This window comes from Muntiacus reevesi, chromosome 2 (genome assembly GCF_963930625.1).
Source record: "Muntiacus reevesi chromosome 2, mMunRee1.1, whole genome shotgun sequence".
Lineage (NCBI taxonomy): Eukaryota > Metazoa > Chordata > Mammalia > Artiodactyla > Cervidae > Muntiacus > Muntiacus reevesi.
The window spans coordinates 252,747,813-252,762,518 of record NC_089250.1 but is presented as its reverse complement, the minus strand read 5'-3'; the positions used below and the strand labels follow the sequence as shown (position 1 = coordinate 252,762,518).

At 39.3% G+C, this 14,706-nt stretch overlaps 1 protein-coding gene across 2 annotated transcripts in view; it reads right to left on the bottom strand.

Moving 5' to 3' along the window:
• The window catches only part of URI1 (URI1 prefoldin like chaperone), a 64,504-nt gene extending 50,612 nt beyond the window's left edge, over nucleotides 1–13,892 (bottom strand). For both annotated transcript variants that reach the window (XM_065925718.1, XM_065925720.1), the window contains exon 1: nucleotides 13,458–13,892. In XM_065925718.1, the coding sequence (XP_065781790.1) occupies nucleotides 13,458–13,550 (93 nt within the window). In that variant the 5' untranslated portion in view covers nucleotides 13,551–13,892. The remainder of the gene's footprint in view (nucleotides 1–13,457) is intronic.
• Between the last annotated feature and the right edge of the window lie 814 nt (nucleotides 13,893–14,706).

The window sequence follows — 14,706 nt, the reverse complement described above, 5'->3', positions numbered from 1 at the left end:
AGCATGGGGGAGAAAGGGCAGGGAGGAGATACAGTACCTTCAAAGGAGCAGTAAGAAGAGTTAAAACTAGAGATAACTTCAATGAAAACAATGATAGAAACCGGGAAAATGGGATAAAAATCTGAAAAGTTTTAGTAAAAAAAAATAACTGAAAATTTGTAAATTATGTACAGAGCAAACAGATCCTCCAACATGAAGGAAAAGTAAAAACATTTTCCCACAAAAAATTCTGCAGCAGAGAATTTTCCTGGAAGAAATACTACAGGTAACGACGTGCTGTGACAGAGGAGTGAGCTGGGCGACAGCTGTAATCGCCATGCGGCACACAGACGCACACCTGAGGCTCACACAGCGGTGTATGTCAGCCCTGCCTCAGTGAAGACGCACCATGGGGCAAGAACTACTACTAGAAGCTACTTGGAGCAGCAGACATTCAGAAAGAACTAAAACGCAACTGCAATTCTGTAATTTTGTCAAGGTAAGGATAATCAGTATTGATCACAGAACAATTAGATACTGTACTGTGGTATTTAAAACACACAGAATTAAAATAAATGGAAGCAATAATGCAAGAAGTGAGATGAATAAATGAATATATGTTGCAATCTCGAAGAATAATTTCTCCAGTAAAAAAGCACAGTATAAATATATAATATATTTAGTGGCAACATCTACATAAAATAAGAGTACTAGGGTACCAGAGCAAAAAAGAATGTATTTTGAACGAGTTACCAGAGGGGAGAAAATAGGGTATGTCTGATTAAATCAAAGGAAGGTACACCAAAAAATAAAAAACAAAGAGGGAAAAAAGAACGTAAAAGTGGATCAAATAGACAAACTTCACACCTACTGTGTGTGCTAAGTCACTTCAGTCTTTGTGACCCTAGGGACTGCAGTCCGTCAGGCTCCTCTGTCCATGGGATTCTCCAAGGAATACAGGAGTGGGCTGCCACGCTCTCCTTTAGGGGATCTTCTCAAACCAGGATCAAACCGTGTCTCTCACATCGCCTGCACTGGCAGGCGGGCTCCTTACCACTAGTGCCACCTGGGAAAACCCTTACACCCACTAGAATTTTTTTAAAAATAAGATGTGTTGGCAAGGATGTAGAAAAACTGGAACACTTCATTCAAGTCGTGTGTACTGTTGATGGGAATGTAAAACAGAACAGCCACTGGAAAGTAGTATGGTAGTTTCTCAAAAATGAAACACAGAATTACCATATAATCCAGCAATTCCACTTCTGGGTATTTACCCAAAGGAATTGAAAGCAAAGACACAAAACAGATATTTGTACACTAGTTCACAGCAGCCAAAAAGTGAAACCAATCTATGTCCACTGACAGATGAATAAATAACAAAATGTACAATATACATACAATGGAATATTATTCAGCCTTTCAAAGGAAATTTTGACATGTTCTGTAATATGGATCAACCTTGAAGGCATGAGTCTGAGTGAAATGAGCCAGTACAAATGGACACACATTGTAAGATTCCACTTATATGAGATACCAAAAGTAATTAAATTCATAGAGACAGATAATGGTAGTTAGCAGGGGATGGGGAAAGGGATAAGAGTGTTATTGTTTAATGGGCAGTATCAGTTTTGCAAGGCAAAAGAAGGCCTGGAGCTGAATGGTGGTGGTGATAGGACCACAATGTGAATGTATTTAATGCCACTGAAATGTACACTTAAAATGATTTAAATGACAAACTTTGTTATACATATTCTACAATAACTTTCAAAGTAAAATATAAAAAACTCAAGCACAAAAGTGATAAAAATGAAACTAAATACATCAACTACTGATGTATTTAGTTTAGGATGACTAAACATCCTACACAAAAGATAAAAGATGTCCAGACTGAATTCTTAAAACCACAACTAAATGCTGTTATAAGAACATACTTAAACACTTTGTACACAGACTAGAATTAAAAGATGAAAAAATTTATCATGAAAAGAAACAAAAGTAAAATATACTAATGCAGCCATATCTGTAGTCAATAAAGAATACCTGAAGGCAAGAAATATCACTAGAGATAAAATACTTATGAATGATAAAAATGTCCCCTGATCAGGAAGCTATTAAGAGTCTTAAATTTGTATGCACCAAATAATGTAACTTTAAAATGTATAAAGCAAAGGCTGAGAAAAGGATAAATCTATAACCACAGTGGAGATTCTCCTTATCTCTTCATAACTGATTGAACTAGAAAACCAACAAACAAAATTAACAAACATATCAAATAACTGTACACCACATTCAATCAACTTGAACTATGGAACTCAAAACTTCACAAAATTCATATTCTAAGTAACTAATGGAAAGTAACCAAAAACAGATCATATACCAGGCCATAAGGCAAGTCTTAAGTTTCTAATCAGAACAGAATTAAATATGACATAAACAATAGAAAAGTAAAAAAATACTCAGTGTTTAGAAATTAAGGAATATTTTCTAAGTAATTCCCAGATCAATACATCTCAATAAGAATTAGAAAATATTTCAACTAATTAATGATGAAAATAACATTCAAAACGTGCGGGGTGCCTAAGGTAATTATTAGAGAAAATTTTAAAACTCAAAAAATACATAAAGAATAGTAAAATCTCTGATTTTTGTGTCTCTAGTAGCCTTCATCTCAAGAAGCTAGGTAAAAATTATAGCCAATGAGAAACTTTTAAAAGAAAAATATAAAAGCAGAAACCAATGAAAATTAAACTTACAAAAGAAAAATCAATAAAGTGAAACACTGGTTCTTTAAAAAGACAGATTAGGACTAATAAATCCCTGAAAAGATATATCAAGAAGAAAAAAGACACACATGAATTGCAAATAACAAATTAAAAAGAGGACATCACTACCAAACCTACAGATATTTCTAAATTTTAAAATATCCATACAAGGAAAATATAAGGCCAAGACAGTCTCACTGGAAAATTAGTTCAGATATTTAAGGTAGAATCATACCAATAAGACACAGTCTTTTTACAGAATATACAAAAATGATAGTTGTTCTATGAGGTCAGCATGATTCTGAAACCAAAACCTAATATGGACATCAAGGAAAAAAAATTACAAACCAATATGATGCACAGCCACAGAAACAAAACACCATACTCTATACGGAATTAGAGCCATGACTTAGAAGCTAGCCATGACTTCATGCTAGAAATACGAGCAAAAATGAAACAGGCCAGCCCTAATAAAATCCAAAATAACTCTCAACTGAGCTGTGTTGATCCACTAGTACTCTGGCTGCTTAAAGAAAATTTATCCCTCTTTGAAGGATGGTAACAGCATCAGTAGCCTACGATATTTTCACTATACTGTCTGACATCCAATCAAAAATTACAAGGCAGTCTATGAAAACAGGAACAGCAGATGAGAAATCAAGAGAAGAAATAAACAGAAACATAGCTTCATTTAATTTACATATTGCAGTTACAAGACATACTTTTATTATTAATATATTCATGAAAACAGAGGGAAGGTTAAAGATGTCAATACAGGCCTCAAATTTATTAAAGAAATGTCAAAACAAATTCTAGAAAGAAATACTGTAACTGAGATTAAGCATTTAGTAAAAGAATTTACCAGTAGATTAGATCTGTAAGAACAAGATTAGTGAACAGGAATAGAGGTCAGAAGAAGGTATCCATAAAGTCATATAGATCAAGAGGAAGCAAGGAAGGACAGAAACGAGAGTTAAGACATATCAGACAGTGAAAATCTAATATGTACATTCAGAGTACAAAAAGTGAAGACGACAGTGAAAAAAAACCAGCATACAGAAGAGCAGACAATTTTCTAACCTGACAAGTCATCAAATTACAGATTTAATAAACTCCATATTCAAAGCAGACCAACCAAATCTACACATAAGGAAAATCAAAACTACACATCATAATCAAATGCCTAAAAACCAAAGATGGAAAGTCCAAAAGCACATAGAGGGAAGATATACCCAAAATTTTCAGTGAAGGAAACAGTAAGACTAATAGCAGACTAAAAGAAATCAAAGAAGTCAAAAGATAATGGAATGGCATCTTTCAAGTGTTGGGGGAAAAAAATCCTCTCCCAGCTCAGAACTAAATAAAAATTACAATAGAGTATCAACAAAAATAATCTTAATTTGGGGGAATGAGGTGAATTTTTAAAAACATGCAAAAGTAAAATATATGACAATAGCACAAATGAGGGAGGGTTCATGAAATTAAGCCATCAAGAGATTTCTGAATAATTTCCTAAGTGGCAAAATTTCAGAAGATTTTGTGAAAAATTTCCTACTAATTTGTGGTACACTGCAATAAGAGATACTATAATTTTTAGGATAATAACGAAAATGAAAATAGAAACCATCTAACTATAAAGCTAAAAGAGTTTTATTTTTTCCATTTATTTTTATTAGTTTAAAAGAGTTTTAAATAGAATATTTTAATAACACAAAAGAAAGAAATAAAGGAAAAATAACAAATGTGAAAAGTGGAAAATCTGTGGCAAAATGAGTAAACAAACTCCAAGTGACAGATGAGAAAATTTAAAGACTAGAGATATACATGTTCACAAATTAGAAGTCAAAAATAAAAACACAACGAGGGAACATTAGAATGCTAAAAATTAAAGACTGACAATATTAAAAAGCATACTAACATTTAACAGAAAAATCTCACATATTATTTTTCAAATAAGGGTTTAATTAAGACAAGTTAGTGGGAGTCTTAAGATAGAAGGTATAGATCATACATAAAGAACTGACAGGGAACTCCTTGGCGGTCCAGTGGTTAGGACTTGGCACTTCCACTACAGTGACCTGGCTTCAATCTCTGGACAGGGAACTAAGATTCTGCAAGCTATGAGACACATCCAATAAGTAAAGTAAGTTTTTAAAAAAGAAAGAACTGACAAGATTTAGTAAATCAGAAGACGGATCAGGGCAAGCTGAAAAGATTCTGGTTTGAATACTGTTGCCCAGAATCAGAGTATGGTCCCTATGTCCCAACATTAGGGACGAAGACGATAAATTAATATTAGTAAATGAGACTGAGCTGCTTGTGGGCCATCCAAGTTAAGCTGCCCAAGAGTTAACAGGCCTGGAAGAGGTCTGGAATATAGGAGTATCCGAAGGCATGCAGTGAGGAAAGACAGCTGTCAATAATGAGAAGTATAGGGATTACCAACATGTGAGCATTAGATGAAGAGACTAGAGAGACCAAGTAGGCACAGAGAAAGGCAGAGCCAGAAAAAAAGAAAAGTTACAAAAGTTCCTATGGTACAGAGAATTTCAAGTTTCCCAGGGAACAATTAAAGTTTCAAATAAAGCAGAGAGGTCAAGTAAGGCTAGATCTGAGAAAGGGTCCACTGAGTTTGGCAAGTGAAAAACTTTCAATAGAATAATTTCAAAGAAAAGACAGAGGCAGAAAAGAGTTTATAGAAGGCTGAAAAGCAAAGAATTAGAAGGAGAACAATTATCACACTACATTAAGCTTTCTGTTAAAATGTTTGCAAACAAATTTTTAAGTCCCTTGAGGGGAGAAAAGAAATCCTGTGTATCACTGTATCTAGGACAGTACCTGGCACATAACTCGGTTTTGTCTTTTTGTTCTTTGGGGGAAAGCACTCATTTTCTATAACTCTTTAACAGTTCTCAATTCACAAACATCAGGAAACCAAACAAGGAACAATGACCAAATCTATACATTAAATGGGATACTTTTTGCTATACTGTATTAGGATTTTTTCTTAAAAGGTTTTTTTTTTAAAAAAAACAAAACAAAACAAAAACACATTTAGGGTGTTTAACTTTCAAACACAGTAGACAATTCAGAAATTTTTGTTTTCTGTCCATAACAGGAAAGAGAAGATAAGTGACAGACAAAGACACTTCACCATTAGTAAACAGATTACAGTATGAATAAAAAAGAGCAGCTTTCTTCACCAGCATCATCCAGAAGAATTTTCTACTATGATGGAAATCTCCCAACTCCACATTGTCCAGTGCAATAGCCAATAGCCACATGTGGCTACTGAACACTTGAGATGTAGCTTTGTAACTAAAAATTTTTTTAAATTTTACTTTATTTGAATTTTAAATTTAACAGTCACATGTAGTTAGTGGCCATCATATTGGATAGCACAAACAGACACAGATGATGGTGAAAATATAAAAGTAAAATAAGACTTAGCTTATGAGTCTTCAGGTTAACAGTACCCTAGATAAACTTCCTCAAGTTTCAACAACTGGGGAAGGAGGCAAGATAGCAAAAATGGAAGACATGGGATTCGTCTCTCCTCACAAAAAGAATACATTCACATGTGGCACAATTCTCACAGAGCACCTACTAAACACTAGCAGATGACCTCAAACACATAAAGGGATAAGAAAAATCCCATGCAGCCTCATAGGATGATAAAAAGACTAAAAAACACAAAATAAAAAATAAAATGAATAAAAATTGGAAAAATAAATAAATAGGAAATAAAGAAAAGAGGAAATGGGAAGGAACTGCACCCCTGGCAAAGAACTTAGCGTGAGGAGAAGTTCACGCACTCAGAAAAGCCCATTTGTGGTGGGAATATCAGCTGGGGCAAAAAGGAACCTTTACGGGATCAAAGCAGAATGCAGCAACCCGTCTATGGAAGCCAAGACAGAGTAAGAACTGCAGGCATGGTCCATGCTACAGCCCTGAAGCGTGGCCTAAGTCATGTATCTTCTGGTGCAGCCATGGGCAGGGTGCAGGGAAATGGGGTTTGGAGAGTGGACCCAAAGAAGGGACAGCTGCTGGCTGTGAAGAGAAAGCCTGAAGAGACAGGAGTAAGGAGCGCCACAACCAGGAAAGTTTCCGGGAGAAATGCAGGCCGCTACAGAAGCAGAGTGCCACTGATGAGTGGCACGCGAAGGGCACTGAGTCCAAGACACTGGACCACCAGAAAATCCCTGGCCCAAGGAAATCTTAATCAGTGTGAGCTCCCCCAGAGATCGCCATCACCCAGCTCCATCCAACTGCCTGTAGACTCCAGTGCTGGACACTTCATGCCAAACTACCAGCAAGACAGGAACACGGTCCCATGGATCAGCAGACAGGTTGCCTAAAGTCGTACTAAGCTCTGGTGCCTGTGTGCTAAGTCACTTCAGTCATGTTCAATTCTCTGCAACCCCATGGACCTCAGCCCTCCAGGCTCTTCTGTCCATGAGATTCCCCAGCAAGAATACTGGAATGGGTTGCCATTTCCTTCTCCAGGGTACTAAGCTCACAGACACTCCAAAACACACCACCTGATGCAGCCCTGCCTGTCCAGGATTCAAGACTCAATTCTGCCCACCAGAGCACAGGCACCACTACCTCCCACCAGGAAGTCGACACAGGCCCCTGGACCAACCTCACCCACCAAGGGGCAGACACCAGAAGCAAGAGGAACGACAACCCTGCAGCCTGCGAAACAGAGACCACAAACACAGTAAGTTTAACTCAGACACTCAGTCGTGTCCAACTCTGTGCCACCATGGACTGTAGCCCACCAGGCTCCTCCATCCCTGGGATTTTCCAGGCAAGAGTACTGGAGTGGGTTGCCATTTCCTTCTCCAGAGGATATTCCCGACCCAGGGATCGAACCCGGGTCTCCCACATTGTAGGCAGGTGTTTTACCATCTGAGCCATCAGGGAAGCCCTAACACAGTAAGTTAGACAAACTCAGACAACACAGAACACGCTGAAGGCAAAGGAGCAAGGCAAAAACCCAGAAGACCAAATAAATGAAGAAGAAACAGGCAATATACCTGAAAAAGAATTCAGAGTAATGTTAGTAAAGATGATCCAAGATTTTAGAAATAGAATGGACTCACGGATAGAGAAGATACAAGAAATATTCAACAAGGACCCAGAAGAACTAAAGAACAGTGATGAGCAACGCAATAACTAAAATGAAAAAATACACTAGAAGGAATCAACAGCAGAATAACTGAGGCAAAAGGATGGATCAGTGAGTTTGGAAAATAGAATGTTGGAAACAGCTGCCAAGGAACAGAATAAAGAGACTGAAAAGAAATAAGAACAGTCTCAAAGACCTCTGGGACAACATGAAGGGCACCAACATTTGTGTTATAGGGGTCCCAGAAGAAGAAGAGAAACAGAAACGATCTTAAAAAATATTTGAAGAGATTATAGTTGAAAACTTCCCTAACATGAGAAAGGAAACAGTCACCCAGGTCCAGGAAGGTCAGAGAATCCCATACAGGATTAGCCCAAGAAGAAACACATCAAGACACATTTAATCAAACTAACAAAAACTAAATTCAAAGAAAAAACATTAAAACCAACAAGGGAAAAGCAACAAATAACATACAAGTGAATCCCCATAAGGTTATCAGCTGATTTTTCAACACGAACCCTGCAGGCCAGAAGTGAGTGGCAAGATATATTTAAAGTGATGAAAGGGGAAAACCTGCAGATCACCCTACCCAGCAAGGATCTCATTCACATTCAAGAGAGAAATCAAAAGCTTTGAGGAGGAGCAAAAGCTAAGAGAATTCATCACCACCAAAACAGCTTTACAACAAATGCTAAAGGACTTTCTCTAGGTGGGAAACTCAAGAGAAGAAAAAGACCTAAAGAAACAAACCCGAAACAATTAAGAAAATGTCAAAAGGAACATACAAATCAATAATTACCTTTTAAATATAAGTGGATTAAATGCTCCAACCAACAGACACAGATTGACTGAATGGATACAAAAACAAGATCTATATACACTCTGTCTACAAGAGACCTACTTTAAACCCATGGACCCATACAGACTGAAAGTGAGGCGATGGAAAAAGATATTCCATGCAAAAAGAAACCAAAAGAAAGCTGAAGTAGCAATATTCATATCAGACAAAATGACTTTAAAACAAAGATAATCACAAGAAATAAAAAAGGACACTACATAATGATCAAGGGATTAATCCAATAAGATAATATAACAGTTGTAAATATTTATGCACTCAATACAGGAGCACCTCAATACACAGAGCAAATGCTAACTACCATAGAACAGGAAATCAACAGTAACACAGTAATAGTGGGGGACTTTAACAGTCCACCTTACACCAAAGAATAGATCATCCAGACAAAAAAATTAATGAGGAAACACAAGCCTTAAATAACACACTAGACCAGATAGATTTAACTGATATGTATAGGACACTCCATCCGAAAGCAGGAGGATACACGTTCTTCTTAAGTGCACACAGAACATTCTCCAGCATCCTGGGTCACAAATCAAGCCTCAGTAAATCTCAGAAAATTAAAATCATCAAAATGAAAGTCACTCAGTTGTGTCCAACTCTTTGCAACCCCATGGACTATACAGTCCATTGAATTCTCCAGGCCAGAATACTGGAGTGGGTAGCCTTTCATTTCTCCAGGGGACCTTTCCAACCCAGGGATCGAACCCAGGTCTCCCTCATTGCAGGCGGATTCTTTACCAGCTGAGCCATCAGGGAAGCTCAAGAATACTGGAAAAGGTAGCCTATCCTTTCTCCAGCGGATCTTCCCAACCCAGGAATCGAACCAGGGTCTCCTGCATTATAGCCGGATTTTTTACCAACTGAGCTATTTCAACTCAAGCCTCAGTAAATCTCAGAAAATTAAAATCACATCAAGAATCTTTTCTGACCACAACGCTATGAGATTAGAAATCAATTACAGGAAGAAAAATACAAATGCATAGAGGCTGAACATGCTACTAAATAACCAATGGATCACTGAAAAAATCAAAAAGAAATTTAAAAATACCTAGAAACAGAGAGGCTCCTAAGTAGATTCCACTTTTTTCCACCAAATACTTTACTGATATTGGTAAAAACTGATTTAGTTAAACGAAAAAAGGGGAGGTGGGGGGGAAATGATCCAAGTTCCCTCTTGTCCCTATATCTTCTGACAGAGAATTAACAGTAAATAAAATCTCCAAGGAAAAAAGAAAAGGTAACCATCTAGGATAGATATTTGAATAAACTGCATGGATCCACTCCGGAAAAAGAAATAAACCTGCTTAACTGGTGTTCAAACCAACAAAGAACCATTTGTTAGGCCCAGAAATTATTTAGCAATTAAAAGATACAACAACCCAGCTTTCATTAAAATTAATTAGGTTTTCATCATAGCCTTTCTTGAAAAAAAAAATCCTATTCAATGTACTCACTTTTAGGTAAAATAGGAAATGAAATTGTGTGCTTTTAAAACATTTAGTGGTACATTCACCTATATAAAGTGTTAATAGGTATATGTTGGATTGGTCAAAAAGTTCATACCTGAAAGAACTTTTTGGCCATTCCAATACACATAAACATAATTAACCACACCACATACTGTTCTATAATTTTTAATAGCTGCATAAAAATCTCCTCATACCAATCCCCTAATGTTGAATTTTTAGCTTTTTTCATTATTAAAAATAAATCTGCAGGAAACCTTTCTGTGCATGTCTTTTTGCTAGATTCTTAAAAATAAAACAAACAGAATCTTTCACCAAAATAATTTTTTTGAAAATGTCAGCATTGATGCCATTAATGACAACAATATTCAAACACTTGATCCTATCCATTTACTACAGATGTCATTCACTGAAGTTGTGGATCATTCTTGCCTCGCCTTTGTCTTTTCCCTTACGTTACTAATTTTTTTTCCTTGTTACTCAGTGCTCCAAAGGAAAATCAAGGAAAAAACAGAGAGAGGGAACCATGGTTAAATGTGTTATATTCCTTACTTGAATTAAAAAACAAAAAATTTATGAGCAACATTTAAACCATCTTTACCTACCCAGGTAAAAGCTTGATCTTCCCAACCCAGGGATCGAACCCAGGTCTCCCACATTGCAGGCAGAGTCTTTACCAGCTGAGTCAAAAGGGAAGCCTAGGAATACTGGAGTGGGCTGCCTATCCCTTCTCCAGCATATCTTCCTGACCCAGGAATTGAACCAAGACTTCCTGCATTGCAGGTGGATTCTTTACCAACTAACCTATCAGGAAAGCCTCTTTACCTAGCAGCCACTGTTAATCAAGATTCCCAGAGAAAATAATGGCCTGAACCAAAGGTATCCACTGAATATAAAGAGTTCGTTTCTCTCCTCTGCAATTAAGAGCCTACTAGCTAGCTACCAAAACTGGCGGGGTGGGGGAGTCATTCAAATCATTTTCTTCATATTTTATTCTCTCACAGAGGCCTTGTAGGGAAAAGCAAGTCCTAAAGCACACTTAATTAGACTTACATAAAGTAATACTGCTATACTAACTACTATGTCTTTTACCCCCTTTTGCCTTCAGTGTCCCAACACTTCCTACTAGAGTTCACTGTACGCCTACAGCTGCTAGGTTAGTTTTAAAGCCTACAGTCCCTCACAAAAATATGACGTATTTATTTCTTAACTATTTACTAGATAAAGTTTTCCCACACTGAACTGTAATTAAAGGACAGCTAACTAACCAGTGGCCTCATGGGCTAATCTTGTGGCCTTATGGGTCTCTCCTGTCCACTGAAGCAGACTGGTTAAAACATTTGTTGCTATTTACTCAGAGGCTTTATCATGGACTGAGAACGATCTTACACACCCATGACAGACAAGCACACGCTTGTTTTACACGCCAAAATAACACTGATTTACATCACTCAGTCGTCTCCGACTCTGTGCAACCCCATGCACTGTAGCCCGCCAGGCTCCTCCGTCCATAGGATTTTCCAGGCAAGAATACTGGAGTGGGTTGTCATTTCCTTCTCCAGGGGATCTTTCCCACCCAGGGAGCGAACCCTGACCTCCTGCAATACAGGCAGACTCTTTACCATCTGGGTCACCAGGGAGGAGAAAATAACATTAACACTGCACAGAAAAGTAATTTGGCAACATACTCAACTTTCTACTGAAACTACTATTCAGGTTCCTACAGGACTGGAAATGAGAAGGGAGGTTTCAAACGCAACTGGATACCAGACCAGAAAGCTGTTCAGGGCACTCCAAACCGTATCCTTTGTATTTCAGCCACACTAACATCAGAATAAAATCAAGGATTTCTCTTTTCAACAGGCCAAATGGGAGAAAACATATCAAGTCAGCAATACGCAAACATCATACTATGAAGGAGAGAGTTAATTCCTCAGCAGAAAGAAGGGCAATGGGAAAACTCTTTCTAGGGTCTGTTTCACATTTTCTAAAATAAAAAATGTAAATAGTTTTGCCAGAAATTGGTTTCATGAAGGACAGTCTTGTCTTTTTTTTTTTTTTCTCTTGGTGGGGGGGGGGGTGGTGGTGGAGGACATTGTCTTACAATTTAAATACAGTCAGTGAACCTGAATTTTTAAGCCCCCAATTTGAAAAAAGCCAAGTTTAAAATCCACCCGTTGTATATGGTATTAGAGGGAAAGGGGTTCTCAGAAAGGGAAATCCAACGCACCAAATAATTTAGAACAAACAGAACATAGTAGCAAAGGTTCCCAAAATTTATCCTAGAGGTTGTTTCCAAGTAAACCAGGATTTTTTAGGTTCTATGAAAAGTCCCTCATTCAACTAAAGATTTGTTTACCCATGTAAGTTGTCATTTTTATACAGAAATGCTCAATAGAAAAGTTAGTGATTCCCAGTGCCTACAGGTTTTGAACCACTTCCTAACCTTTATAACCATGATACTCTGAATAAGATCACAAGACATATTAAGTAAATTAAACGCTGCCTTTCAAAGTAAGAATCTCAAACTTTCGGAGATGGTGAGAAACAAATGACAAGGAACCCAGAGGGGGTAAAAATCTCAGATCAAAAATCTCAAATTAAAATAATATTGTATTTCTTAAATTGGTATACTTCGCATGCAATCCCATTAGGAAATACAAAACTTTCTCTCCTCTTTATTGGTAGATTAAAACTCATTTATATAACTGAAGTTAAAATTTAACAAAACACCATTCAATTTTGACAAATACGAAACTAAACCTAGAAATGCACAAGAAGCGTTATCACTAGGAGTATACATTTTAGCAATGATTAGAGAAATGGCTTAAAAAATAAGGTGAACGCTTCCATTTACAGCGTGTCCTTCACCAAGAATATTCCCACGCATCGCGGTACGCATTGAGATTTAAAATCCACTTTCATACAGAAGGTAAACAGATTATTACATCTCTTTTCCCCCAACCCTCCCCTCCCTTCGAAGGTCGAAGGGGTCCCAGACAAAAGACAACAAAAGCACGTGACAAAAGTTTCTCCTAACACGCTTCCCAGGCCTAGAGGCTACGCTTCTCCCTCGTTCCGGGTCCGGGGGGCCTGGGCCCAGGCCAAAGGGCTGCGGCCCACTGAGTGCAGCAGGGGGTCGGCCCGGGGTCAGGCCCCAGCCACCGGGAGGGGGAACCGGGCGCCAAGGACGCGCCGGGGAGCGGGCGCCTCCCGAGACCACTGGCATAAGCGCGGGACGGAGCGCGGCCTGTTACCTTTTCCTGCTCCTCACGGAGCCGCGCCACCTCCGGGGCGCGCAGCGGCGCCGCGGCCGAGGCGTGGGGCCTGGGGTCTGGCGGGGCCTCCATGAAGGGGGTGCCGGGGCCTCAGCGGGGCGAACGAGTCCTAAACAAGTGTTTATGGAAACGTCGTGGCCGGCGGCTGCCCAGCGCCCGCGTGCTCGCCTTCATGCACTGCGCGCCCCGCGCTGAGGAGGCCGCGCCCGCCTTCTCCGCTACCGCGGCGACCGCTGCTCGCGTCCGGGCTGCCCACGGCCGCATCTCACACGCTCATGCCGCCCGCCGCTGCAGCCGCCGCCGCCGCCGCGGGCTCGGAGCAGCAGGCCGGCCGTTGAAGGCGAGAAGCGCCGATCCGGTAGCTGGGCCGAGCGAGGCGTCCTGTGGCGGCCGCGCCTCCTCCGCGCCTCCTCCGTAGGCCCCGCCCCTCGCTCCGCCCTGCGCGGCACGCTGGGAAGCGCACGCAGCCTCCGCCCTTCGTCCCGCCCCCGGTGAGTCACGTGGGGCAGGAGCGGCGCAGCGGCGGCTGGCTTATCCTGAGGCTGCGCTGCCTGGAAACTTTAATTCTACGGAGGATAGACGCTCAGTTCACGGACAGGATGCCTACCTTGGCCTTCTGTCCCACATATGCACTCAGTCGTTGAGCGCTGCATTTGGCCTCAGGAGCTTAATTCATATACTAATACTGCTTTATAAGCATTTTAAATTTTAACAAATTCAGCCTTTCACTGTACCTGTTTAATGAATTAAAATATGCAATTAAATTTTCCCTGTGTATTAATTACTGCACACATAACGTTTACATATATGAAGGTATTGTGCTTTAATTAATATATTGCTATGTATGGGCTGTTTAAGAGACTTCAAGGATAAAGTTGACCAAACTTTTCCTCTTGTTTCAAACTTCTGTGACCTCTTTCTAGTACAGTCTTTGTACACAGTAGGCACTCAGTTAATGCTTAATGAATGGAATGGGCCTTGACGTAATAATCATCTCTGCTCCAGTACTTAACAGAGAACTGCAGTTCCCACCCTGGTGTGCTTGCTTGCTAGATTTCTCTCCCCTTCTGGCCAGCTCCCCAATTCAGATACACTCTTTTTACATTTGCTTCAAAGAAAGAAGGAAGGAAAATTTGGGCAGATGGTAAATATTAATTGCTGTCTTCTCTTACTACATATCAGACATCCAATTCCTCTGAAACTGGCCGTCTCAGACTGCTCTAACACC